Source organism: Schistocerca gregaria, chromosome 2, assembly GCF_023897955.1.
Source record: "Schistocerca gregaria isolate iqSchGreg1 chromosome 2, iqSchGreg1.2, whole genome shotgun sequence".
In the NCBI taxonomy this organism is placed as follows: domain Eukaryota; kingdom Metazoa; phylum Arthropoda; class Insecta; order Orthoptera; family Acrididae; genus Schistocerca; species Schistocerca gregaria.
The window spans coordinates 459,507,143-459,532,996 of NC_064921.1; the positions used below are offsets into that span (position 1 = coordinate 459,507,143).

General features: G+C 41.8%; 1 protein-coding gene across 1 annotated transcript in view; it reads right to left on the bottom strand.

Annotated features, from left to right (window-relative positions):
• Positions 1–25,854, bottom strand: part of LOC126325794 (conserved oligomeric Golgi complex subunit 4) — a 144,674-nt gene that overhangs the window by 109,090 nt on the left and 9,730 nt on the right. Inside the window, exons 2-5 of the mRNA XM_049995280.1 lie at positions 12,214–12,411; positions 2,793–2,970; positions 2,493–2,689; positions 1,783–1,939 (exon numbers count right to left, since the gene is read on the bottom strand). Of these exons, the coding sequence (XP_049851237.1) occupies positions 1,783–1,939; positions 2,493–2,689; positions 2,793–2,970; positions 12,214–12,411 (730 nt within the window). The remainder of the gene's footprint in view (positions 1–1,782; positions 1,940–2,492; positions 2,690–2,792; positions 2,971–12,213; positions 12,412–25,854) is intronic.

Consider the following 25,854-nt stretch of genomic DNA (forward strand, 5'->3'; position numbering starts at 1 on the left):
TGTTCTCCCACCATCATGTAACTCAAACTCGTTTTCACACGTCTTGTAACTTGTTACCTATTAACCAATTTTTATTCCATATGGAACGATTGTGCACAGTGACCAAAGGGATGGCAGAACACAACAATGAGTTGCAATACCATTAGTTTTTTATTATTCTTGTATATCCAAATTTTCGCAATAAAAAGCCATCTTTAATGCATTTGAATGAGTTACAATCCAACAAACTCACAGTAGTACATGCCATCATAAGACTTTAGAGGTATATAGGCAGAAGGGAACAACCTATCATAACATTTTATTCGGGAGAAACATCATTGGAAGGACAAACTGCCTGCATTCTCTTCAGATGCAATTGTGACTGGGCACCAGTGGCACACAGAGTCAAATGGAAGTTTAAAAAAAAACTGAAAAATAATTGTTTTGATTTCATGAAAATCTGAAGGAACACACAATCCACCTAAGCAGAGTCTCAAATGCCCTAATAAAAGTAACACAGATAAACTGTGTCTGATGTTGAAGATTCAACTTACTAATGACTATTTTGTCTTTATATCCATTTAATTCCTAAGTGGACAACTCACTAAGAAGTTGACTGGATGTTAAAGAAGTTTTTCCTTGTGGTCCAGAAAGTTAAGCCACCAGTTCCATTCTCTGAAATGCAAAACAATCCACTGCTACATCTAATGATTGGTACTCATACACGCATAGAGCTTAGAGTAATAGAGATCTAGTAGCACTACGCAAACCGAAGATTGAGAGTCTTAGTTCACGAGTACTGTTCAAGATATTTTGAGGTACTTGTTATTTAGCATCAGCCTGAGGCTACTCGTAGCTTATACAACACTGTGGTATGGACATGTGAGCGTCGGCCTAGTTTCCTATGAGATACAAAAGAAAAAAAAAAAAAAAAAAAAAGTGTGAATTATAAAAGATTTAAACGTATTCCCTGAAGACTTAAAATACAAAGACATTTCACATACTTGTTTTGAGGTCAAGTAATCACAACAAGAATGCTTCAGAGTATTTAGTTCCCCAAAACATAAGTCACAGTTCTTCACATTAAAATTTCAGCTGTCTGGAATGAGTTCACTTTTACTTACAATGTCCATTTGTCTGTCTGTCTGTCTCTCCATTTGTTAAGACCCTTTTTTCTCACGAATGGTTAGAGGCATCATTTTGAAATTTATGTCAAATACTAAAGTCTACAGTTCCTTGGTGATGTAAAAGCTTTAAGCTTCTATGTCAGTTGAATCAAAAGATATGGTCATTTATGTCTCTATTCTGACACTCTCAAACTCATTCATCACAACCAATAGAGCACCCCCAGTTGACACAGATCATGAAATTTTGCAAGAAACAAGATTTCACAGTACAAATAATGGAAAAAATCCAAAAATTTGTTAATTTGTAATTATATTACATACGAACAATTTTTTGCCATCTGTTTAAGCCCCTTTTCCCCTGCAATGGATAAACATATCAAAATGAATTTATGCCAAATACCAAGCTCTATGATCCCTTGGCAGTCTGAAAAATTAAGCTTCTAAGTCAATGCAATCACAAGATATACTATTTATGTCACATATTTTGATATCAACTCATGAAAACCTATAGATTATCTAGCTATATACATATCTGAGTTTATATGGAATCCTCAGAGTGCACTTGTCTGGTCTTTTATTTAGTATATTTTTTTCTCATTTGTAGCTATTTAAACTTTCATAATAACTCATGTTAAAAGGTGGAATACAATATGTTTACATTTTTATGGTTACTCACCGTAATATGTTTCCACTAACGGTTGGTGAATTTCAATAACACGTGCTATGCCTTCAAATAAAAGTGTCAAAGTGTCCGCATATATAACATTAGCTCTCTTGTCAGATACTGCCGTTTCAAGTGCTGCTCTTAAATTCTTCTGTGCTGTCTCCTGCAACTGAAGAATAAAAGAACTTTCAGTAATGAAACCACCCAAGAGCACATATGAATAATCATTCTTAAAAACTCTACACAATGTTGCATAACATATCACATTCATTCTAGATATAAGGACATTACATCTTCAAATATCCCCCCCCCACACACACACACACACATACACACCCTCTCTCTTTCTCACTGGAAATAAGCCAGGTTGTCACTCTCATTTCCAGCACATTCAGTTTCAACACAAGGCCAACACTACTCACAAGAAGACAAATTCTCCTTTCTCATACAACTTCATGTTTTCCTAATAGACGGAACGGTAAAGAGCATTAGAATTTTTGTACGAACAGGCAGTGCCTGTGGAGCTATAACCTTTTTTAAGGAACCATCATCACACCTACACAACAAAAGAATACTCTCAAGCAACTCCATCACATCAATCAAAAAACAAGGTTAAAAATGGGAACTTAAAATACAATAAAAGCACTTTCAAACATTTTCCTTAATTTTATATATGAGACATCACACCAGAATATATTCAAGAAAGAACATACATGACCTACCTTTGAACACAAGTAAAGTGAAAATTTCCCTAATCCCTCTTCATGCATTCCCAGTAATGGAAATATCTTGAAAAATCTTTCAACAGATGCTAAATCTTCTGATCTTACCGATTCATCAAATTTTTGGGTTACAATTACTCTCAATTTAGAGGCTGCTTCTTGCAGTAATTTGAAAGAATTTGTAACATTAGTGCAATCTGTTGAAATGGAAGTCACAACATTAGGTGTCAAAATTTTGGCAGAATGATAAGCTAAATTAAAACAAAATTGTCAAAAATTCACAGGAACTGGGGACTCAACCTTCAGCAACATCATCAGCTGTTTGCTGCACCAAAGTTTCATCCATGGAAAGAAATCTGTGTATATGAGCTGCAGCCTTTTCATAGTCTTCATTGTGAAGAGCTGCTTGCACACCATTGCTACATAATTGCAGGTCCAACAAATCATGCACCCTTTGCTGGCACTCTGATGCCCTGCTCTAAAAGTAAAAAAGCAATAAAAACAGAAAAATTCAATAGAAGACCGAATATCCTAAACCTGTAAAACATGCTTATTTGTGGAACTACAATCTCAAAAATGGACTCAACTACTTTTGAAATTTTTAATGTGTTCTAGTTACTGCTTAGCTAGGAGACGTGAGCAATATATCAAACTGAGAAATACAGTAGAGAAAAAACTGATTTAGAGGAAACTGTATGTTTAAGTCATAACCTCTATGGAAAATTCAAGGTGGAATAATGACAGTATTGTGAAAAGGATAGATTGCTTCTCACCATATAGCAGAGATGCTGAGACACAGATAGGCAAAGATGTCAAACAAATAAGCTTTCAGCCAGAAAAGCCTTCATCGGAATTAGACAAAAAACACACACACACACGAATGCAACTCACACACAAGACCACAGTCTCTGGCTGCCGAGGCCAGACTGCAAGCAGCTTCGCATGATGGAAGAAGCAGTCTGGGTGGTGGGGGTAAGGGCTAAGGAGAAAGCTGGGGCAGGGAGGGGGAGAGATATAAGGGTAGGGGTGGGGGACAGTAAAGTGCTGCTTGTGGGAGCATTGTTCTACACCCACCTACCCCCTTCTGTTCCCACTTCAGCACTACATAGATCTTTATTCTACCAATGCACCCACAGTCTTTTTACTTCCTTCCTTTTCGATCCCCCACCCACCCACCAGACTGCAACCTAGCTGCTCTACCCTCTACCCACCTTGTCCCTGCATGTTCCTGCATCTTGGTCTACTACAGGGATATGAGCCATGAGGCAAGGAGTTGGGAGCAAGTGTTGTATAGGGACAGACGAGAATATTGTGTAGGCTTGGTGGGTGGTGGAATACCACTGCAGGAATTCCTCATTTCAGGACATGATGAGGGGTAGGTGAAACCCATGCAGGGAACATAATTCAGTTGCTCCAGTTCCAGGTGGTAAAGAGCCACATCTGATGCAGAAAGAAATGAACCTTTCACAGTATGTTTTCAGACCTCTGTTGAGGTGAAATGAGTAGGAGAATGTAAACATCATTTCTGAATAGTAGAAGCTTACTTACTATACAGTCTTACACGCACATTACAAACTGCAGGATAGGGTTCGGGATTGTAAAGTGCTGCTTGTGGGAGCATTTAGTACACCCAGCTACTCCCTTCCCTGTTTCCACTTCAGCACTACACAAATATCTATTTCATAAACAGACCTACAGTCTCTTTACTCCCCCCCCCCCCCCCCCCCCCAATCTCTACCCACCTCGTCCCTGCACGCTCCTGCAGCTAGGTCTAATACAGGGTTATGAGACATGACACACAGGGTTGGGAGAAAGTGTTGTGTAGGTATGAGGATATAACAACTTGATCCACCACCACTACTACCCCAAAATCATTCCTTACAAGCCTTCAAAGAATTCCTCACATATAGCATTGCTTCACAACAATTCCTCAGGTCCTTATAGCATGACCCTAACCTGTCCTCTGCAGAACTCCATGCTCTACATCTCCCAAAAGCTGATGACTCCATCATTATTCCCCCAGGAGACAAAGGATCTACCACTGTGGTACTTGACCAACAGGAATGTGTTAGTGAAGGTCTATGCTGTCTGAGACCTCTACATGCAGCATCTGCCATCAAGATCCCATCCCTGTGATTCAAACTGACCTGCAGTCTGTCCTAAAACCTCAAGCCCCTCACAAGGACTTACACCTCAATTCATAGAACTTCTTATCCCACCTAAACCAGACTCCCACACCTTTTATCTTCTTCCTAAGATCCAAAAACCCAATCATCCCCACCGTCCAAGAGTTCCTGGCTTAAAGATACCAACCAGTTCCTAGATCATCTGAAATCTGTGCCCATTCCACTCCCACCACATACTTTGCTAGTCACCGCTGATACCATTCCCTCTGTACCAACACCCCCCACGTGCATGCTTTGTCTGCTGCTGAACAGTTCCTCAGTCAACCCCCACATGGTTCCAAACCTATGACATCCTTTTTGCTCACATACTAACAAATCAGGGTACAGCCATGGGAACCAGGATGGCTCCTTCCTATGCCAAGCTTCTCGTGAGGCACTTGGAGAGGGGCTTTCCTGGGACCATAAGCCTTCAGCCCCCTGGTTTGGATTAGATACATTAATGACATCTTTGCTGTATGGACTCATGGTGAGGCTGACCTGTTAAAATTCCTGGAATCTCTAAATAACTTCTCCCAATTAAATTTCACATGGTCCTATTGTGAATCCCATGCAACTGTTCTTGATGTTTGGTCACATTCTCACCACAGGCCAGCTACTTACTTCCGTCCACATTAAATCTACTAACAAACATTTTGACAGTTGCCATCCTTTCCATGTCAAGTGCCCCCCCCCCCCCTCCCCCAAACAGCCTTGGCATTTGATGCAAATATATTTGTTCTGATACAGACTCTATACAGCAATACACCACCATTCTCACCTCAGCCTTCACTGAACATAATTATCCCAACAGCCTAGTTCAAAAGCAGATTTCCCAAGCCATCACATCCAATCCTGGCGCTGCTGATCCCTTCAAAAAAACAACTTCAGAGCACAGCACTTGACACCCTGTATTACCCTGGTCTTGACTGTATTAATCAGCTACTTCAACAACACCATGACTTCCTAAAATCATGCCCTGAAGTGAGATCCATTCTGTCCGAGATTTTGCCCACCACACCTAGAACAGCTTTTTGTCGTTCTCCCAATCTCCGCAATATCCTTGTCAGACCCTATCCTCCTCCTGTTCCCATCTCCCTACCCTATGGCTCCTAGTCCTGTGGCCACCCTGCTGCAAGACTTGCCCTATGCACCCTCCTACCACCACCTATTCCAGCACTGTAACTGGCAAAACATATACTATCAAAGGGAAAGCCACATTTGAAATGACACATCTTATATCAGCTGTTATGTAAACACTGCTCGGCCTTTTACATCAGAATGGGTACCACCAAGTTATCAGTTATGGTGAACGGTCATACACAGAGGGTGAGTACTGGCAACACACAATGTCCTGCTGCAGAGCATGCTCTACAACATGACAGTAATTACCTCAGTGCCTGTTGCATCACACATGCCATCTGGCTTCTTTCCCCAGACAGCAGTTTCTCTGAACTTTGCAGGTGGGAACTGCTGTTTCACATGCCCTCAGTTCTTGACACCCACCTGGCCTTAATTTATTATGTCTCAGTGTCTCTTCATAATAACTAATCTTTTCTTCACTACTTTTTCTGCCCTGTATATTACCCCCCCCCCCCCCCCCCCCCCCCCGCTAATCCAACCAACCTTTACGACATACAGTGTATTGCTAGTAATCTCACACTAGATCGCGTGTTATGCATATTACTCTATCTTCCACTTTAAACTCTTAGTCTTTCCTTCTCATCCCATCCAGTAAATCTCTCTGATCCTTTTCCTTCACACTGTATTGACAAAAATTACCTTGCAACATAATGGTTATTTTTCTTCTGCTTCATTTCCAAACACTTTTCCTTTTCTAGTGAGGGCACATCAGGGGCAGCAAGCACAAAGGTACGCTGCTTATTTTAATTGTGTGTGTGTGTGTGTGTGTGTGTGTGTGGTTTTTTTTTTTTTGGGGGGGGGGGGGGGGGGGGGAGCACATGCATGTATGACTGTTTCCCTATCGCAGACCATCTGGATGTGAAAACATGTATATTAACATCTTTGCCTACCTTCCTTCTGGTTGCTAGTGAAGCCAGAGGCAATATTGAAGGAGAAACTTTACTGCTAATAGAACATCTGCCATCAGGCTAGCTTGTCGCAAGTGGTTGGAAGACTATTTGCAGCAGACATCTAAGGAGAACTACCTTCTTGAACGTTTGGTGGTCTGAATATTTTGTTTGCAGGTGCCACATCTGAGCACTTTAATTTGTCTGTCTATCAGATTCCTCTCTGTTTTCAAGATCAGAGAGCCAAATACATAGTTTCATGCAAATAAATGTCCAAATGAGCAATATGCATCAGCTGCTGTGGAATTGCAGAACATTAACACCAACATCTAAATCCACATTAAATTCACACTTAAGTGCTTGGAAGTGGGTTCAAACAGCCACTTGCAGGTTATTTTTCAAGTATTGGACTATAGCGTAGCTTATGAGAAAAATGAACATCTAAATCTTTCTGTTCAAGTTCTGATTTCTTTTATTTTATTATATTGGTCATTTCTTCCTATGGAGATGGGAGTAAAAATTATTTAGCATTTGGAGGAGAAAGTTGAGAGAAGGTTGGTGATTGAAATTTCATGAAAAGTTATCACTACACCAAAAATGCCATTGTTTAATACTAGCACTCCAATTTGTATATCTTATCCATGACACTATCTCTTACATTTTGTGGTATTACAAAATGAGCAACCTTCTTTCAGTTTTACAATATCCCCCATCAATCCTGTCTATTAAAGATGCCATACCACACAGTAGTACCCCAGATGAGTTAAGACAGGTATAGTGGAGGAAGGTTCTTTAGTAGCATTGTTGCATCTTCTAATTGCTCTGACTTTAAAATGCAGTCTTTGATTGATCTTTCCCATAACATTCTCTCTGTGATGGTTCCAATTTAAATTTTTCCATCACTGTAATCTGTGGGTATTCAGTTGAATTAATAACCTTCAAATTTATGTGATTGTACAGCAGAAATTTAACAGATATTTTTTTGTACTCATGTGGAGCACCTCATACTTTTTATTGTTAAAAGTGAATTTCCACTCTTTGCACCAAACAGATATCATGTCTAAATCATTTTGCAGATCATTCTTATCTTCTGATGACTTAACTGGATGGTAAATGACAGCATCATCTGCAAACAATCTAATAGGGCTGCTCAGATTGTCTCCTAAGTCATTTATATAGACCAGGAATGGTAGGGGGACTGTAACGCTTCACAGGGGAATGCCAGACACCACTTCTATTTTACTTGACGACTTCTGCTCAATTATTATGAATTGTGACCTTTCTGACAGAAAACCAAGATTCTAGCAACACTCTTATCTAATACTTCAAACAAATCAAACAATGGAAAATTCAGGATGGAATAATGACAATATTATGGAAAGGATAGACTGCCGCTCACCATGTGCAGGAGACATTGAGTCACAAAAAGGCACAACAAAAAGACTGCTATTTATTTAAGCTTTTGCCAACAGACCTCCTTCTAAGGTAGAAGACACACACACATTCATGGAAGCACAACTCTTGCACACATGACCACTGTCTCTGGCCACTGAGAATATGAGCCACAGGGCCTGATGGGAGTAGCATCTGTGATGGTGGGGGTAAGGAAGTGGCTGGGGCATGGAGGGACGGCAGAGCAGGGTAGGGGTGTGTGGATGGAGGGTAGTGCTGCTTGTGGGAGCATGCAGGGACATTGCAGGGACAGGGTAAAGTTGTCAGGTGCTGTCAGGAGGTTTGGGGTGGGGAGAGGAGGGGTGCAGGAAGGAGATAAGTAGAGGAGGGGAAAAAGACTAGTGGGTGTGTTGGTGGAATAGAAGGATGCATAGTAGTGGAAGCAAGGGAGGAGATAGGTGGGTGAAAGAAAGGGAGTAGCAAATAGGAAGCAGACCTTAATTCGTAGACCACTTGACTGCTTTCACAAGTAGCCTGCCTCTGATGATATAGGTGATGACTGTGAACAATCTGGAATAGGTGGTAGTGGGAGGATATATGGGACAGGTCTTGCACCTAGATCCACTGCAGTGATGTGAGCCATGAGGCAAAATGTTGCTTTCTATGTGGGCTTGAGAACCAACAAGCTGTCTGTCCGCATGAATGGCCAACAACAAACTGTGACCAAACAGCTGCTGAATATGTTTCCCAACACAACATGCTTCACTTCAATGACTGCTTCACTGCCTGCACTGCCTGGATCCTTCCTACCACCATCAGCTTTTCTGAAATACAAAGGTGGAAACCCTCCCTTCTTCAATACATTCTACGTTTCCATAAAATCCCTCACTTCGACCTTTGCCAGTGTCTGTCCTTCACCTACCCTCTTCCTGGCTCCCACTCCTACATAGCCTTCTATTCCATAAACACACCCACTAGTCTTTTTGCCTCCTCTACTTACTTTCTTTCCTACTATTCCCCCCTCCCCCAAACCTCCCAAAAGCACCAAGCAGCCTTACCATGTCCCCACCACAACTCCACGATGCTGCATGCTCCCACAAGCAGCACTACCCCCCCCCCCCCCCCCCCAGGCTCCCGACTCCAGCCTCCTCCTTACCACCAGCACCTACTGATTGATTCTCCCATCACGACCAGTTGCTCGCCCAGAGACAGTTGTCGTGTGTGTGAGTTGTGCCTGTATGAATCTATGTGTGTATTTTCTATTGTAGAAGAAGGCCTTTCAGCTGAAAGCTCAAATGTATAGCAGTTTACTTGTTGTGACTATCTGCAACTCAATTTCAAACATATCGTTTGTGTAGCTTTACACAGAAAACTATGAACTGTCTATATACTGGTAAAGATCTGTCTAAAATAAACAATATTAGGAGAAGGACAGATTTTTACTCACCATAAAGATGGCCCACTGAATTGCAGACAGTCACAACAAAAAGGCTGTTATACATTATAATTTTTGGCCCAAGGCTTCTTCAGCAAAGAAAATACATACACACACATTCATGCAAACAAGCACACCTCACGCACATATGATCACTACCAACAGCAGCTCTAACTGCTCAGAGCTGCTGGTGTTAGTGGTCACACCTGTGCAAGGTATACTTGCTTGTGTGAATGTGTATGTGTGTGTGTGTGTGTGTGTGCGTGTGTGTGTGTGTGTAAGAAAGCTTTGGCCGAAAGTTATAATGTGTAACAGTCATTTTGTTGTGCCTGTCTGCAACTCAGTGGGTCATCTTTATGGTGAGTAGCAACCTATCATTTTCCTAATACTGTTGATATTCCAATCTGGAGTTTCCATTGCCTGATTTTGTCTAATATGAGTATTAGAGTTAAGTAGGATTAACATCCCAGAAACAAAACACTGTGATTCACTATGTGATCAGAAGTATCCAGACAACTCCAAAAACATATGTTTATCATATTAGGTGCATTGTGCTGCCACCTACCGCCAGGTACTCCATATCAGTGGCCTCAGTAGTGATTAGACATCATGAGGGAGCAAAATGAGGCGCTCCGCGGAACTCACAGACTTCGAACATGGTCAGGTGATTGGGTGTCACTTGTGTCATAAGTCTGTATGCAAGATTTTCACACTCCTAAACATCCCTAGGTCCACTATTTCTGATGTGATAGTGAAGTGGAAACATGAAAGGAACACATACACTATAAAAGCATACAGACCAACCTTGTCTGTTGATTGAAAGAGACCACCAACAGCTGAAGACATTCGTAATGTGTAATAGGCAGACATCCTATCAAGACCATCACACAGGAATTCCAAATTGCATCAGGATCCACTTCAAGTACTATCACATTTAGGCAGGAGGTGAGAAAACTTGGATTTCATGGTCAAGTGGCTGCTCATGCCAGTAAATGCCAAAGGACACCCTTGCTTGGTGTAAGGAGAGTAAACAATGGATGATTGAATAGTGGAAAAACTATTGTGTGGAGTGACGAATCACGGTACACAATGTGGCAATCCAATGGCAGGATGTGGGTATGACAAATGCCCAGTGAAAGTCATCTGCCAACAGTAAAATTCAGAGGTGGTGTTATGGCGCCGTCATGTTTTTCCATGGAGGAGGCTTGCACCCCTTGCTGATTTGCATGGCACTATCACAGCATATGCCTACATCGATGTTTTAAGCACCTTCTTGCTTCCCAATGTTGAAGAGCTATTTGGGGATGACGATTGCATCTTTCAACATGATGGAGCAACTGTTCATAATGCACGACCTGTGGCGGAGTGGTTACACAACAGTAAAATCCCTGTAATGACCTGGCCTGCACAACGTCCTGGCCTGAATCCTGTAGAACTACGTCTCTGGATATTTTTGATCACATAGTGTATATTACATAATAAGGTATCCTTTTACTTAATTTTTTGCTATTTGATGATTTTCAGTTTCCTGTTTGTATCCAGTAATAATTTGATATACCATCCGAACATAAAACTTAAATCTGAACACTAGATATGGGAGCAAAATCTACATGGAAATTATGGGCATGTCTAGTATTGTTGCTGTGAATTGCACAATTCATTCTAAATACTCTTTTGTTATCCCCCGACATGGAAATGTAGGAATCTCTAGGTCCCTGAAGAAATTTCTGCAGGTTGTTCAGTTATCAACTTTACACAATATCCGTTCTGCATGTTGCTGAGGAATAAATACCTTTAAACATAGTTGCTTTGGCCTGTAAGATTATGCCTTACAACAGTATCATGTTAAAGTATGCTAGCAAGTCTGTCTATGTATAAAGCATATGGCTCTGAACTTTTTGACTGATTTATCCACTTGCTGGTGCCATCTCAAGTTTATTAGCTGCCCTGGTGCCTAGAAACTTCCATCCAGGTGCCTAGGAACTGCACAAATTGAGCCTCATCCAGTGCATGTGAACTAATTCTACTTCGGGTAATTTTAAATAATTTTTGTTTGTTTAGAAGGCTATGTAAGGTTAAAGATTATACTGTCTGTTGTTGGTCAGTTGTATGTCTGTTTCATTATTCTCTTAGCTGTACCTCGCAAGGGCGTGATTGGGTCCTTTTATCAGTCCACATGTGACATCAGCCAACATGACAGGTTTTGCAGACTTCTCAAATGTTTAGGGTAAATCATTTATCTCAGGCTAGAACAGGAGAGGGTCAAGCTTCATATTTCATGTTTTCTCTCTCCAAATTTAATCTTATTCTTATTGCATCATTTGTTAATGTGACATCTGTTTTCTACTGTTAAGATACGACTCTATTCATGTAAAGGGAATACACATCACATCATACTATTCTAGTTTACATGGTACAATTTATAATATGCACAATTAAAGGCATTGGCAAGACTGCAAAAAATGTCAACACGGTAATTTCTGTGGTTTAGTTCTATAAGTTGTGTTTGGCAAGGTCATACCTAGCAAATACTGAATCATAGCTCTGACCAGTGGGAATTTACCAGCAACTAGAATACAAACACAGCATCTCTCCATTCAAATGAAACAACCAAGAACAGCAATTTGATTGACATATTGTCAAATTCTCTATTTTACACCTAGTTTTCATGTAACATGTCTAAAATCACAGTAAACACTTACCCTTGCTAAGTCCAACTGGCGGACTTTGGCACTCACATTCTCTGCAAGTGTTGAAGTAAAGCTTATCATCTCCACTAACTGCTTAGCATCAGAATGAACTATCTGAAGGTTTGGTAGAGCTTTTGAAATTCCTCTCAGTTTTGCTTCAAGATGGCATTGTCTGGCTAAAAGTGTTCCCAACTGATCATTAATTTTTTCCTGAAATATTAGATTGTCAAAGTGAATTAGTATCTACAACAACAAAGTGATGCTGGAATACATTCTATAGCAGCCAGTTAATTGGAAGACAATAGGAAACAAATTTCCTTGAGACGGCAGTAGTCTCTTTATTTTTTATTACAAAGAATAATGCATTCACAAAAAAAGAATGATGCATTCACAAAAAAGGTCACAGACCCCAGTTTGAAATAGGTGAGTCCATATGATAATGCCCTAAATTCATACTATGGTGGTTTTAAATGTTTCCCAATAACAAATACACTATGTGCCTGGCCAATGGGTGAAATTCAATCACAATACTTCACGGCAACCTTTTCAAACAAAAATGCTAGAAACATAGAACAGAATACATGAAACTTTTAGACAAATAATACTAGATACATCAGTGATTAGGTATATTATTAAATTTGATACTTTTTTCACTTTACAACTTGTACTATTATGCAGCTACATAAGAAACACAAAATGGGGAAGACCAGAATTGGAATTCCACAACAAAAATTGATGAAAATATGGAAAAAGAGATTTACAGAATGTGTCCCATGTCCAGATGAAAAGAGCTAGAAATTGGCAGAAGCAGAAATACAGAGTTTTCCCTCAAGCTATTGTACACTGAATTGCCCTATTTCACTCTTTGATGTAATGCAATGAAATGACTGCTTGTACAGAGCTGAAAGCCCTGTATATAATTTTTTTAAATCATGATACTCATGCAAGGTGTATGAAGCTGAGTAATGGATTCTTAGAATCCTTACAAATGATTTTCAAATTTAAAAGTATGTCACACATAATAGTAATAATAATAATTCTGTTGGCTCAATGATCTGCCATGTCCTTCATTTGAATGTCACTTTGGTGACTTTTGTGACCCTAACCTACCCCAGTAATCCTACTGGGAAAAGGGGACCTACAGTTTAAGATGGAATCCAAACCACATGTCATTCCTGGTGAATTTTCACATCATTGGGAGGAGGAGTGTAGGTTAAAGGTAGAATGAAATATGGGTTGGTGTTGGAATATGAGCTTACATTTTGATATTTTGTGATTCTTTAAGCAATTTCAAATTATAAACTATTTTCTTCAAGATTTGTTAGGAATTCCACAGCTTAATGTAGATTTACAAAGATGCTGCTGCTCTTACAGAGAAGAATACACTGCAACAAAATTTTTGGAAAATTATAAATTATTTAAAGAGGTGACAATGTAGTTACCATCAGCTAAAATAATAATAGAATTACATTGGTCTGGCCAGTACTGAATAATTCCATTGTGTAATAGTTGCTTTAAAGGCTCTTGAAAATAGCCATTCAACATGTAGTTCTTGAACTTAATCTAGTTCCTCAGTCATTGAATTTGGTAATGGTTTTAGACAGATAAGTAACGCTAGGTTATCTGGCAGTGCTGCATTTGCTTACAACCTCAAAAGATACTTGATAAGACACAGTCATTAACAATGAGCAATAGGACTGCTGCAGTGGTTAGTTATGGGTAATCTAATAATGGGCAGCAAGCTCTTCAATTGCCACACTGATAATGAGATGGATTCCAGTTACTTATTGCTGACATGGAAATTTCACATATTTGTGAGTTTTATGTTTCCAGACTCAGTCTATCAATCTGCAAATGCTATAATGGCAAACCAAAAGCTTTGAGCTGGTCTGTAAGGTATGGCTGGAAACGTCAATTGGTAAGAACATGTTGCAACGTCGTAGGTTTATACCTCATACTGGAGTGTGGGATACACAGCTTTTAATATACTACTTGATACATAGCTTTCAATGTATACATGGTATTGAGTATTACAATTTCTTATGACCAAATTTCACATTTATTATTAGTTATTTAATGTTGTATTGAAGAATTTTAGATTATATACCAACCGATGCAAAGTACATGTGTCATCACAAAAATAACAAACTTTAATAATTTGTAACAATGTATTTTCAAGTTTATAATTAGTTATAACAGAATTGTCAGATCTAAGGGAATATTAAATTGATTTTGCATTACAAAAACCAAACAACAGAAAATCCAGGATGGAATTTAACAATCCCAGAGAAGGAAAGTTACTACTAACCATATAGCAGAGATGCTGAGTCACGATAGGCACAACAGAAAGATTCATACAATTAAAGCTTTCAGCCATTAAGGCCTCTGTCAGCAGTACACACACACACACACACACACACACACACACACACACACACACACAAACAACTTGCATGCACCTCTCTGAGACTACATAATGTATCAATATTGTACTCCTTCCTTCTGGAACTTTCAGTGCCAAGAGCACCTTTTCTATAAGTGAGTACTGTCTCTGCCGTATAATGCTGCAACCACACAGCACGCACCAATCTGTACAGCACGGACTGTTTGTATGTGTGCAGCATGTCCCAGTGCACGTGCATCAATAAATGAAAACAAGAACCGCTGTCCAAACAGAGCCGCACACAAATGAACCATTTCCTTTGACATACCAACACAGTTCTGAACCTGTTCACTGTAGCGAGGAGTGGCGCAGTTTGACGTCTAAACTGTCCCCTCCCTCCCATTGTTGTTTCACATCGCTGCCCCATATGAGCAAGGGTGGGCTGGCAGTGGCACAATCCATCGCTCTTTAGTCCAGAGACTGTACAACTAATACCGGGGAAATGTTAAAACCAAATACTAAGGGGATAAAAGATGAAATAGACAAAAGATACAGGGAAAACAATTGGGATCAAAATTACGAAAAAGAAGATGTTTAATGAGGGACAATTGTATACAATCCACATATAAATAAAATCAACTCGACAAATATGTAGTACATAAACAATGGTGGCACTAAGAGCATGATTAAAAATGGTGTCCAAAGTAAGAAAAGCCACAAGGGATGACAACACTTAAAACACACTGCACTGATGTATCACATATGATAAGCCCCAAAACACGATGAAGAGTAAAACTGGATTAAAACTGGAAGGACCTGCCAAGGGAGTGGAGGCCTGAGAGGAGAGGAAGAGGAGGAGGAGGAGGAGGAGGAGGAGGAGGAGGAGGAGGGGTGGGGGGTTGGTGGAGGAGTAGGAGGCAGGAAGGGGCAGGAAGGGGTATAGCTGGTAGCACACCAAGGGACAGGAGATGGGGACGGTGGGAAAGGGAGCAATCCAGGAGCGCAAAGATTGGGAAAGGAGAAGTGAGCAGGACAAGGGGGTGAGGGGAGGGGAGGGGAGGGGGGAGTAGGATGGCGGAAACAGCAGAGGAAGACAGGAGATGGGAGTGGTGGGAAAGGGAGCAATTCAGAAAGGAGTGCAAAGATTGGGACAGGAGAAGAGAGCAGGACAAGGGGGTAAGGGGAGGGGAGAGTAGGATGGAGGAAACAGCAGGAGGGGGTGTGAGAGAGGGACCCCTACAAAGGAGGGGAGAGGAAGAAGTCAGTCAGAGATGGAAGAAATGATAAATAACTGGGTGAAGCTCATCATCTGTCATGGGGAGATGCTGAAAGTCTTTCTAGGACAGGAGATGGAGGGTGTGGAGATGCAGAGAGTGTGGGACACATTGGTGGAAGTGTGGCAGTGGGCAGGGAGGGGAGAGGAAAGGAGGCACCAGGGCTTGAGGAAGGTTGAGTCAGCAGTATGTGTAGGGGATGTGGATGAGTTCAAAGAAAAGGTGGAGTTGTGGAAAGGTATAAGGTCATAGAGGATCCTCATGGAGAATGGGAGACAGATACGAAAACTGAGGTGCAGTGCATGGCATTCAAGGATTTGGAAGGCTTTATAGAATTTAGGAGGGGTGGAGATCCAGGCAACACTGGCCTAGCAAAGGATGGGACAGATCAAGAATTTTTAGGTATGGAAGATGGTGGAAGGGTGCAAACCCCATGTTCGACCGGACAGGAGTTTCAGCAGTCGGAGAATATTGTGGCTTTGCATTCGATGGTAAGCGGGTAAGGGTATTGGGAGGGGTGTTCCAGTGAGGTAACAGTCGAGGGTGAGGACAAGGTATTTCAGTGTTGGAGTAAATTGGATAAGATAGTCATAGATGGTGAGGTAGAAATCATGGAGCCGGAAGGGGACTGTGGTACATCCTATGATGATTGCCTGGAGTTTTGAAGGATTGATCTTAAGGAGCCACTACTTGCACCAAGTGGTAAACTGGTCTAGGTGGGTTTGTAGGGAGTGATGGGACTGTTGAAGGGCAGGATAGAGGGCAAGGAAGGCAGTGTCATCAGCATATTGAAGGAGGTGGACGGGTGGGTTTGGTTTGGGCATATCAGTGGTACACAGGAAATAAAGGAGAGGGGAAAGGATGGAGTCCTATGGCACACCTGCAGTAGGGTAGAAGGTACAGGAGTTGGTGTTATGGATGGTGACATAGGAAGGACAGTGGGAGAGGAAGGGTGCAATGAGATGGACAAAGTTGATAGGAAGGGTGTAGGTATGGAGCTTGAAAAGCATTCTGGAGGTCAAGGAAAACAAAAATAGCAAAGTGATGGGAGTTAAGTTGGACAGGGAGAGGAGATGTCCCAGTCACGAGTGCAGAGGAAGGAATGGTAGAGCCTGCAGGATTCATGGAGAAGGAGTACGGCCTTCACAGGGAGGGTAGGATGGTGGGGATGGATAGGTTTGGTGGTAACATGGACGTCCACAGCATCGGAGATGGTCTTCTGGAGGAAAGATGAGGCATGATCAATGTCACCAGGATGGTGAAACATGAATGGGTGGCTTCCAACCTGGCTGGCAACGGAGACTTGGTAGGCATTCCAGTCAGCAAGGCAGTAGTGATGTATGACCTTGGGAGGGGCAACGGGGCAGGGAGCCAGAAGAGGAGATGGTGAGAAGGACTGGGAGCTGATCACTGCCAATGGGATCTAGCACTTCCACAGTGATATGCCCAAGGAAGTTGGGGTAAGGGAACATGACATCGGGGGAGGAGTAACTTACAGGATGGGTATGCTGGGAGAGGAGGACAAGATCAACTCAGAGGGTGAAAAGGAATTGACACAACTACCACATGTCGGTTGATTGATTGATTGATTCAGAGGAGGGTACCAATCAGCGAGGTCATAGGGCCCATCAGATTGGGAAAGGAAGTTGGCCGTGCCATTTCAAAGGGACCATCCCAGCATTTGCCAGAAGCGATTTAGTGAAATCACGGAAAACATAGATCGGGATAGCTAGACGCAGCTTTGAACCGTCATCCTCTCGAATGCGAGTCCAGTGTGCCAACTACAGCACCACCTCACTTGGTGCCACCAGAAAGTGGCAGAGTTATGGATGTTGTGGTTTGCGGAAATCACAGGCAAAGAAGGTGCAGTCAGTATGGGAGGAAAGGTCATAGGGGTTGGGAGCAGCAGGGTGGACATAAGATGGTGGCACAGGAGACAGTGAGGGCAGGGAAAAAGACGCTGAGGACAAGATGTTCAGTAGTGACATTAAGCAGGTGTTGTGGCTACACTGGGATATGCTTAAGGTGGCTAATAGCGACCCCAACTCGCATTAAGGGTTGGGCATTATTGGTACAGTGGAGGACATAGGAAGAGGTGCAGACAATGGGGTGAGGTAGGGGGAAAGTTTCATTAAGTATGGAGGAGTCCACCTGGTGCTGGGACAGGATATGCATGAACAGAGGCTCGTTACTGGGGAAGTAGTGAATGTTTTGATATAGGAGGTGATACTGTCATTGCACCAGGAGAGAGAGGGAAGAAGGGGAAGGAGGGAGGAGGAGAGAAGCTTAGATGAAGGTGTCAGGGTGGATAAAGACAAAGTGGGCTTGATTGTGGGAGTGGATGGCGTAAGTGTTCAGGTGAAAGACAGAGCGAGGGGGTTGATCAATGGGACAAACAGGGTCAGCGAGCTTAGTTTTGGTGGGGGTGGGGAGGTTTGCTTTACGTTTATAGGAAGGGGTTGGGTAGGCTTCATTATAGGTATTACATAAAGGGTGGTAGGTGAGGCTTGGACACTGCTCGAGGAAATGACAGGCTTTGCAATGGGTGTAGGTGGGAGGATTTTTACCAGCAGAAGTGAGGTGATTGGTGTAATACAGGCAATTTTGGCACCAAGGAGGGAGGGAGGATAGGAAAGGTCAATAAGAATGGCAGCAGCTCTAGATAATGGCTCCCTGGGTAAGTAGGTGGCCAATGGAGGAGGCAGATTCTGTGAACACACCCATGAGGCAGGTGGGTATGGAATCATTATAAACGTGGCAGGCAGAATGGATTTCGAGGTAAACACACCCATGAGGCAGGTGGGTCTGGAATCATTATAAACGTGGCAGGCAGAATGGATTTCGAGGTCGAGGTGGGCGTTCAGTTCCATCAACACCTCTGCTTCCATGACCATGGGGCTTCAGTTCATGATTACGGCAGTGAAGGTTGGAGGACAGTGAGCAGGGGAGAGGAGTGCTGGTGAGGGGAGGAGGTGGTAAGGAAGAGTGTGAGGGTGGCATGGGGGCCAAAGGGGAGGTGATCTTTTTGAGGAGGTTGACATGGAGAAAGGGACTGGGGGATTTTATGAGGATGGAGTCCTTGTGGAGAATGAGTTGAGAAATGGGGGCACTGGGGAAGTATTTACGAATTTCTAAGGTGGGGGCATGGGTTTCAAAGAACTTGGGGTCAGGACAGGAGAGCAGGAAGGTGTGCATGGCAGGGGGTTGGGATGTGGGAATATGGTTGGTATCCACAGTGGAGTCAGAAAGAATGGGGACAGGTGGTAGATTTTTGGTGGAGGGTCAAAAATAGCCCATTTAGGGATTTTTTTGCTGAGGGAGACCTGAGAAGAAGGGTGAGTGATGGCATGGAGCAGGAGGTGATGGGAGGCACGCCCTTCTTGGGGTGTGGAGGTGCCTACATGAAATGGTTGTGGTGGCCACTGCGGTCCAGCAGGCTACAACCCGGGCAGGTGAAGAAGGTGGTGGAGCTGTAGGGTAACTGGGGACGGGGCAGAAACTCTTGAGGACAGGTGGGAGTGGGAGCAGAATGGTAGATGTGTGGATATAATGTGGGGGAGGAGATGGAAGGGGAGGAGCCTGTAATGAAGGGGGGGGGGGGCTGGACGTAAGGAGGTGGGGCAGAGGAGGAATTTAATGAAGTGATGGTGGGGGCAGCGAAGGGGAGGTGTATATAATGGTGGTAATTGGGCTGTCCATGATGAAAGGGAGGTGAGCTTACCAGCAACAGGTGTTACTGAGGTAGGAAGCAAAACGATGAGTGCGGAGATGAAACAGCAGACAAAGTCAGAGAAACAACAGGAGGATGGTGATGAAGATGATGGGCAGTGACAGCAAGGAAGGACAGCGACTCAACAATGATGGCGGCAGGCGGCTCAGGCAGGCAGATGACAGCTGACCCAGAAGAGGAAGACAGCGATGTGCAGTGGCGGCGGGCACTGGCAGTGGGTGGCAGCAGCAGCAGCAACAGGGACAGGGACAGACAGCAGCGATGGTGACAGCCGTAGCGGCAGTGACAGTGATGGGCAGCAAGATGGCATAGGGTAAGGCCACTGAGAGCTCTTCCAATCGACGAATATGTTTAGAGGATAGCTCATACTACAAAGTCTTATGTGTGGAAGGAGGGATTCCGAATGTCTGGATGTCCACGTCAACTGCACCGAACCTTTTTCCTTGCTTTTGTGCACCACAGCCTGTTGGATGCACTTAATGAAAACAATGAATTAGCACTAGCGGTCATGCGCCATCTTCGAATATGCCATAGTGTCGGTGTTGAGCTTCCTTTTGGAGAGGGCACATGCTGCGGATAAGTAATGTGCAGAATTTGATAGAAAGTGGATTTAATAGTTAAAAGTGTTATGCCTATGATTGTCAATTACCTGTTTACTTAATGTGGAAATGCAATGAAGTAATGGTTGCTTAGTGTGAATGTGAAACAAAAATAATGTTAAAGATTGGATAAGTGTAGGCATTGTTAGGGAAGTGCGTTACATGCTAAAGGAACAATAAATCAAAGTACTTTGACTTGTGATGTTATTATTTCAAAGTGTCATTTTTATTCTTTGATTAAGTAACTAAAGTAATATTTGAAAATCATAAGAGAGACAAATTCATATTATGTTATTTTCACAGTGAAGAGTATTCTCTCAGCAAAGCCACCAAAATAGAGTCTAATAGCTGCAAAATATAGCCTATCAAAACTAGAGAGACAGGGACAGACCTATTACACTTGTCTTTGCAACATGACATATTTTATCATCACAAAACCACAGATATATTAGTAAAATAAATACATACATAAATAAATCCCATTACATACCTCTAAAGGTTTTCCAGGAATATATAGTTTGTTCATAAAATGAATTGGTTTCAAGAGTGAATTTGATACACTTGTCGCCTACAAAATGCATTCTAACTCTGATAGAAGACCAAGATGAGAGCAAAAAGCAGTTTTTCTTTCTGGATATAAACTATTTCCCACAATTCTATATTGAAGGATCACCCCTGGTGCTTTACCCTTATACTTAATGAGAACCACTTGGATGTTTCACATAATCCTGAAATTTGTACACCATATGTCTTATTGTCAGCTAAAACAGATGGCCAATGAACAGATAAATTAATCTGCCCTTTTGACTGAATATTTAAAAAACACTGTAAATTAAAATGTGGCACATGGCGCTTTTCATGCCACAACCACCACACACCATAGCAAGAAGCCATGCATAGATGAGTGAAAAGGAGCACTGGGCAGGGCTCCTTACAGTGGACTCTGCTATGCTAAAGAGACTTTACACTTAAAATACTCCCTTCAAGGAAACCAATTTGCTACTCAAAACTCACAGACAGAATTTTATCAACACAGTAGTTAAAAAGGAAAAAAAATGAATACAGGCAGATAGGCATAAAAATCTCTTTGGTGGAGCTGTCCTAGAATACTATGCCTCCAAGTAGTAATGTACATCTGATCTACACTGAAGAGCCAAAGAAACTGGTGTAACTGCCTAATATCGTGTAGGGCCCCTGTGGGTACGCACAAGTGCCGCAACACGATGTGGCATGGACTCGACTAATGTCTCAAGTAGTGCTAGAGGGAACTGACACCGTGAATTCTGCAGGGCTGTCCACAAGTCTGTTGGAGTATACTTGCACAGAATGTTGCAAGGATCCCCGATATGCTCATGTCTGGGTATTTTAGTGGCACAGTATGTTGCAAGGCATCCCCGATATGCTCATGTCTGGGGATTTTAGTGGCAGTGGAAGAGTTTAAACTCAGAAGGAGTCACTTTTTAGTAGTTCTGGATGTGTGGGGTGTCGCACTGTTCTGCTGGAATGCGCAATGGACCTGAATGGATGCAGGTCATCAGACAGGATACTTACAAACATGTCACCTGTCAGAATCATATCTAGACATATCACTCCAACTGTACATGCCCTACACCATTACAGAGCCTCCACCAGCTTGAACAGTCCCCTGCTGACATTCAGGGTCCATGATTCATGAGGTTGTCTCCACATCTGTACACGTCCATCCACTTAATACAATTTGAAATGAGACTCATCTGACCAGGCAATGTGTTTTCCAGTCCAACATGTTTCAACAATTCAATGCTGGTGTTGGTGGGCCCAGGCGATTCATAAAGCTTTGTGTTGTGCAGTCATCAAGGGTACACGAGTGGGCCTTCAGCTCCTAATGCACATATAATTGATGTTTTGTTAAATGGCTTGCATGCTGACACTTGCAGTGAAATCTGCAGCAATTTGTAGAAGGGTTGCTCTTCTATCACATTAAACAACTCTCTTCAGTCATCGTTGGTCCCGTACTTGCACGATCTTTTTCCGGCTTCAGCCATGTTGGAGATTGGATGTTTTACTGGATTCCTGATTTTCACGGTGCACTCATAAAATGGTTGTACGGAAAAATCACCACTTCTTCACTACTTCGGAGATGCTCTGTCCCATCACTCATGCGTTGACTATAACACCATGTTCAAACTCACTTAAATCTTGATAGACTGCCATTGTAGCAGCAATAATCAATTTAACAACTGCGCCAGACACTTGTTGTCTTATATAGGCATTGCCGAGAGCGATGCTGCAGTCTGCCTGTTTACATGTCTCTGTATTTGAATACACAAGCCTATATCAGTTTCTTCAGTGCATGACTAAAAATATTCCATCAATCGCGGATCAACAACTCCTTAACCCACAATGAGAGTGGCTAAGTGAACGGATCAGGTAACAGTTGGCCAATCATTTCACTCCAAGTCTTTTCTCTACAGCTCATTAATGGGACTGTGTGTTACTACTCGGGCATATTCAGTCCTTTCCTGTGTCAAGGAGACATTTCAAACTTTCCTCCCTCCACAAGCTGAGAAATTATCCTGCCTGTTGTGCTGAATAAAAACATTCTATGAGTATTTAATTTAAAAGTTCATAGCATGCTGTACTACGTGCAGAATCATGAGCCTCAGATAGTGGTAGAGGAGAGCCAGCAGTTACCTGAATCACAGTTGTTGGATCTGAAGTCAGGCTCACCCACAGCTGCCTAGAAAGCAAGGCTTTACAGCTCAGGCATGACAACTTGTACTAAATCTTAAGCTATTAGCAGTAACTAAGCCTCCATCAAACTCATGGCACTAATTTAGATTTGGTGAATGATAAATACTTGACATTGAAGTTACTGAGAATTATATTTTTCTACCATAGATACAAAGGGCAAGTAATTATATTTTTCTATATATGCATCAGGCATAAAATAGTGAGCATCATTATACCAAAGTTTTTTTGGGCTGATTTTGTTTTATCATTTATAAACTTTTATATAGCACTGCAGAAACCAACAATACAAAACTTACAACTTGCAGATAATTACAAAAATCATCTAAAAAGTTTTAACACATATGAGAATATGGCGATAAGAGATTTACAAAACAATTTTTGAAGTACTATACATGCTGCTGCATGATACCATAAAACAGAACCACATACCAAAAAGTACAGTTGATAAAAATATGAAATCAACTGAACAAGCCACAAACATCTAAATTCCCATGAACTATTTACCTGCTATAAAGGAAATAGCTGCAGCATTATTTTGCTATTTTGCTGTTACACTTTTGGAAACAACAAGATGCAGCTAACTTCATAAGGACTGTAAAATCTCAAATGGAGTGCCTTCATCTTCTCCAATAATTATTCTTGTCACAGGTGTACTTACTGTTGACAATGTGTTTTAATATATGACACACAGATGTAAAGAACAATTACCACAAAAATTTCAAATTTATATTCTTATCTGGATAGGTTTATTGCACAAAGAAGTCTTAAATATGAACAATAGAATGTCCATTTCTGCTAATGAGCAAAGTATATAGAGGAAAGGTGGTTTCCATTGCTAAAACCAACATTTAGGCAAATCCATATTTTATGTCACATAAAAAAGAGCCACCCCCGTCCAGCAGCACTACCGACATTTATTATTGAGAGCAAATACGATATACCTATAAGAAACTATACTGTCCTTAAAAGACAGCTCAAGAATACACAGTTAACTGACAAGGTTTCACTAACAGCAGACAGCATTAATAACGAAGCACTTACAGAAACAACTGTTTTGAATTCTATATGAAAAACATATACAAAGAGGGGCGTACTAACTTTTTTCCCAGCATTAAGGAGAAGGAGAAGCAGGACTATCAACATGACAACACCAAAAGCTTGTAACCACGACAGCTATACATTAACAAAATGAAACAGACAGAAGCTACAACAGTAAACCAGGAATCACCAACAAGACACGCTAAAACAACCAAGAACACCAAACAGACAAAGTAGGTCATGTAATGAGAATATGAGGTATTGACATAGGTTACTAAACTAGAAGAAGCATAAACCTAAATTTAGGCGTCAGGTATCTACCAACGAAGCTCTTAGAATTGTGAAAGATATTAAGACTAGCAGGGCTCTTGAGGTAATACACAATGAACACATCAGAATGTGGAAGTACAATACCACCCATTTGACTCTAGTGGAACTTTTTAATTGAATACATCACTCACCAATGACAAAATTAAATGGAAACAATCAGAGCTAATAACAGCAGGCACCTCACTCTTCTGGAACACTATGACACATAAACACTAATAGCAAAAATCAAACTTTTTTCACACACACTGATTAAATTTAAATCAAATAAGTCTCTCACACATACAGGCATAAAACACTAGCTCCTCGCCACCACCTATCTCCAAACTTTAACTCTTAAATACACTATTCACTTTCTTCTCTCTATTCAGCCTTCACATCGTACTCTGTCATTTTCTGATCTCTGGGGAAAGATCATAGTGGAGGGGAGGGGGGGGGGTTAGGGGTAGTGTCTGGTGGGAGCATCCGAATAGTCCGTGTGGTGATGTGATGGAGGATACTGACCAGATCTGTTTGTGAATAAGATTTGTGGGGTAGCTGCAGCAGAGGAAAGCCTAGGAAACAATGTTGGTGTAGATGTTGAGAGATACCGCCATTTGCTGTGGATGCCTGAACTGTAGGGAAGGGAGTGTTTGATATGGAAGGAGTTGCAGCTCTCAATGATTATGTATCACTGCCTATTGGAAGGGTTTATATGGACTGGGGTTTGAATGTTGGCTTCAGAGAGGTGGAAATCAATGCCATGCCTTGGAAAAGGACCACGTGAATCCGAGTTGGAAAAAGGATTTAAGTTGTCACACCCAGAAGCTGAGGAGTTGTTCTTCCCCACGAATCCGTTACAAATATTATCCGGTAAATCTCCTTTGCTTCCTGTTTGGATTTTGCTGTTGAATGTGAAGGTTTTACAACTGTACCATGGTATGTTGTGCAATAACTATCTCAGTCCATGTTGCTGTGGTAACTTTATGTGCCAGCGCTTTTTCACTGTGGTCAAAGTGGATGTTGTGAAGAAAGTTAGTGTTTTGCCTTTTAAGTCACTTTCAGTTTACTACATGGTCCTCGCTCCGTCACTTTTAAGTTTGACTCCATGGAGCAAGGATCTCACCACAATTAACTAATGAGGGAGGAGATACATGCAGTGCTAGGTTCATGGGCAATTTCGCAACAATAAACATCAGTTAGCAGAACCTTAAATGGCAGTGTAGTGTGCATGATATGATAATGTTTAAATAACGCAAAACAATTTTGTACGTACAGCTGAATTATAGCACACATTATTTTCAGGAAGAATAGGCATATCTGAAGTCAAAACAAAAGGAGCTGTCTTTTGCTGTCCTCAGTTGATTTTTTCGTGAAGTTATGTACATCAAGCACTTCATCAGCGTCACATACTTCCTTTAATTCACTTGCGTCAAGCTCTATTATGTCCCTGCATGTCACAACAGCTAAATTGAAATTTGGACCACTGTGCAACTCCATCACGATTGACTATCCACCAAGAGATTTTGCAGTCTGCAGCAGTGACTGATTTCAGAGGTGTTTCATTGATTTGAGGGTTCCTGCTGTCCC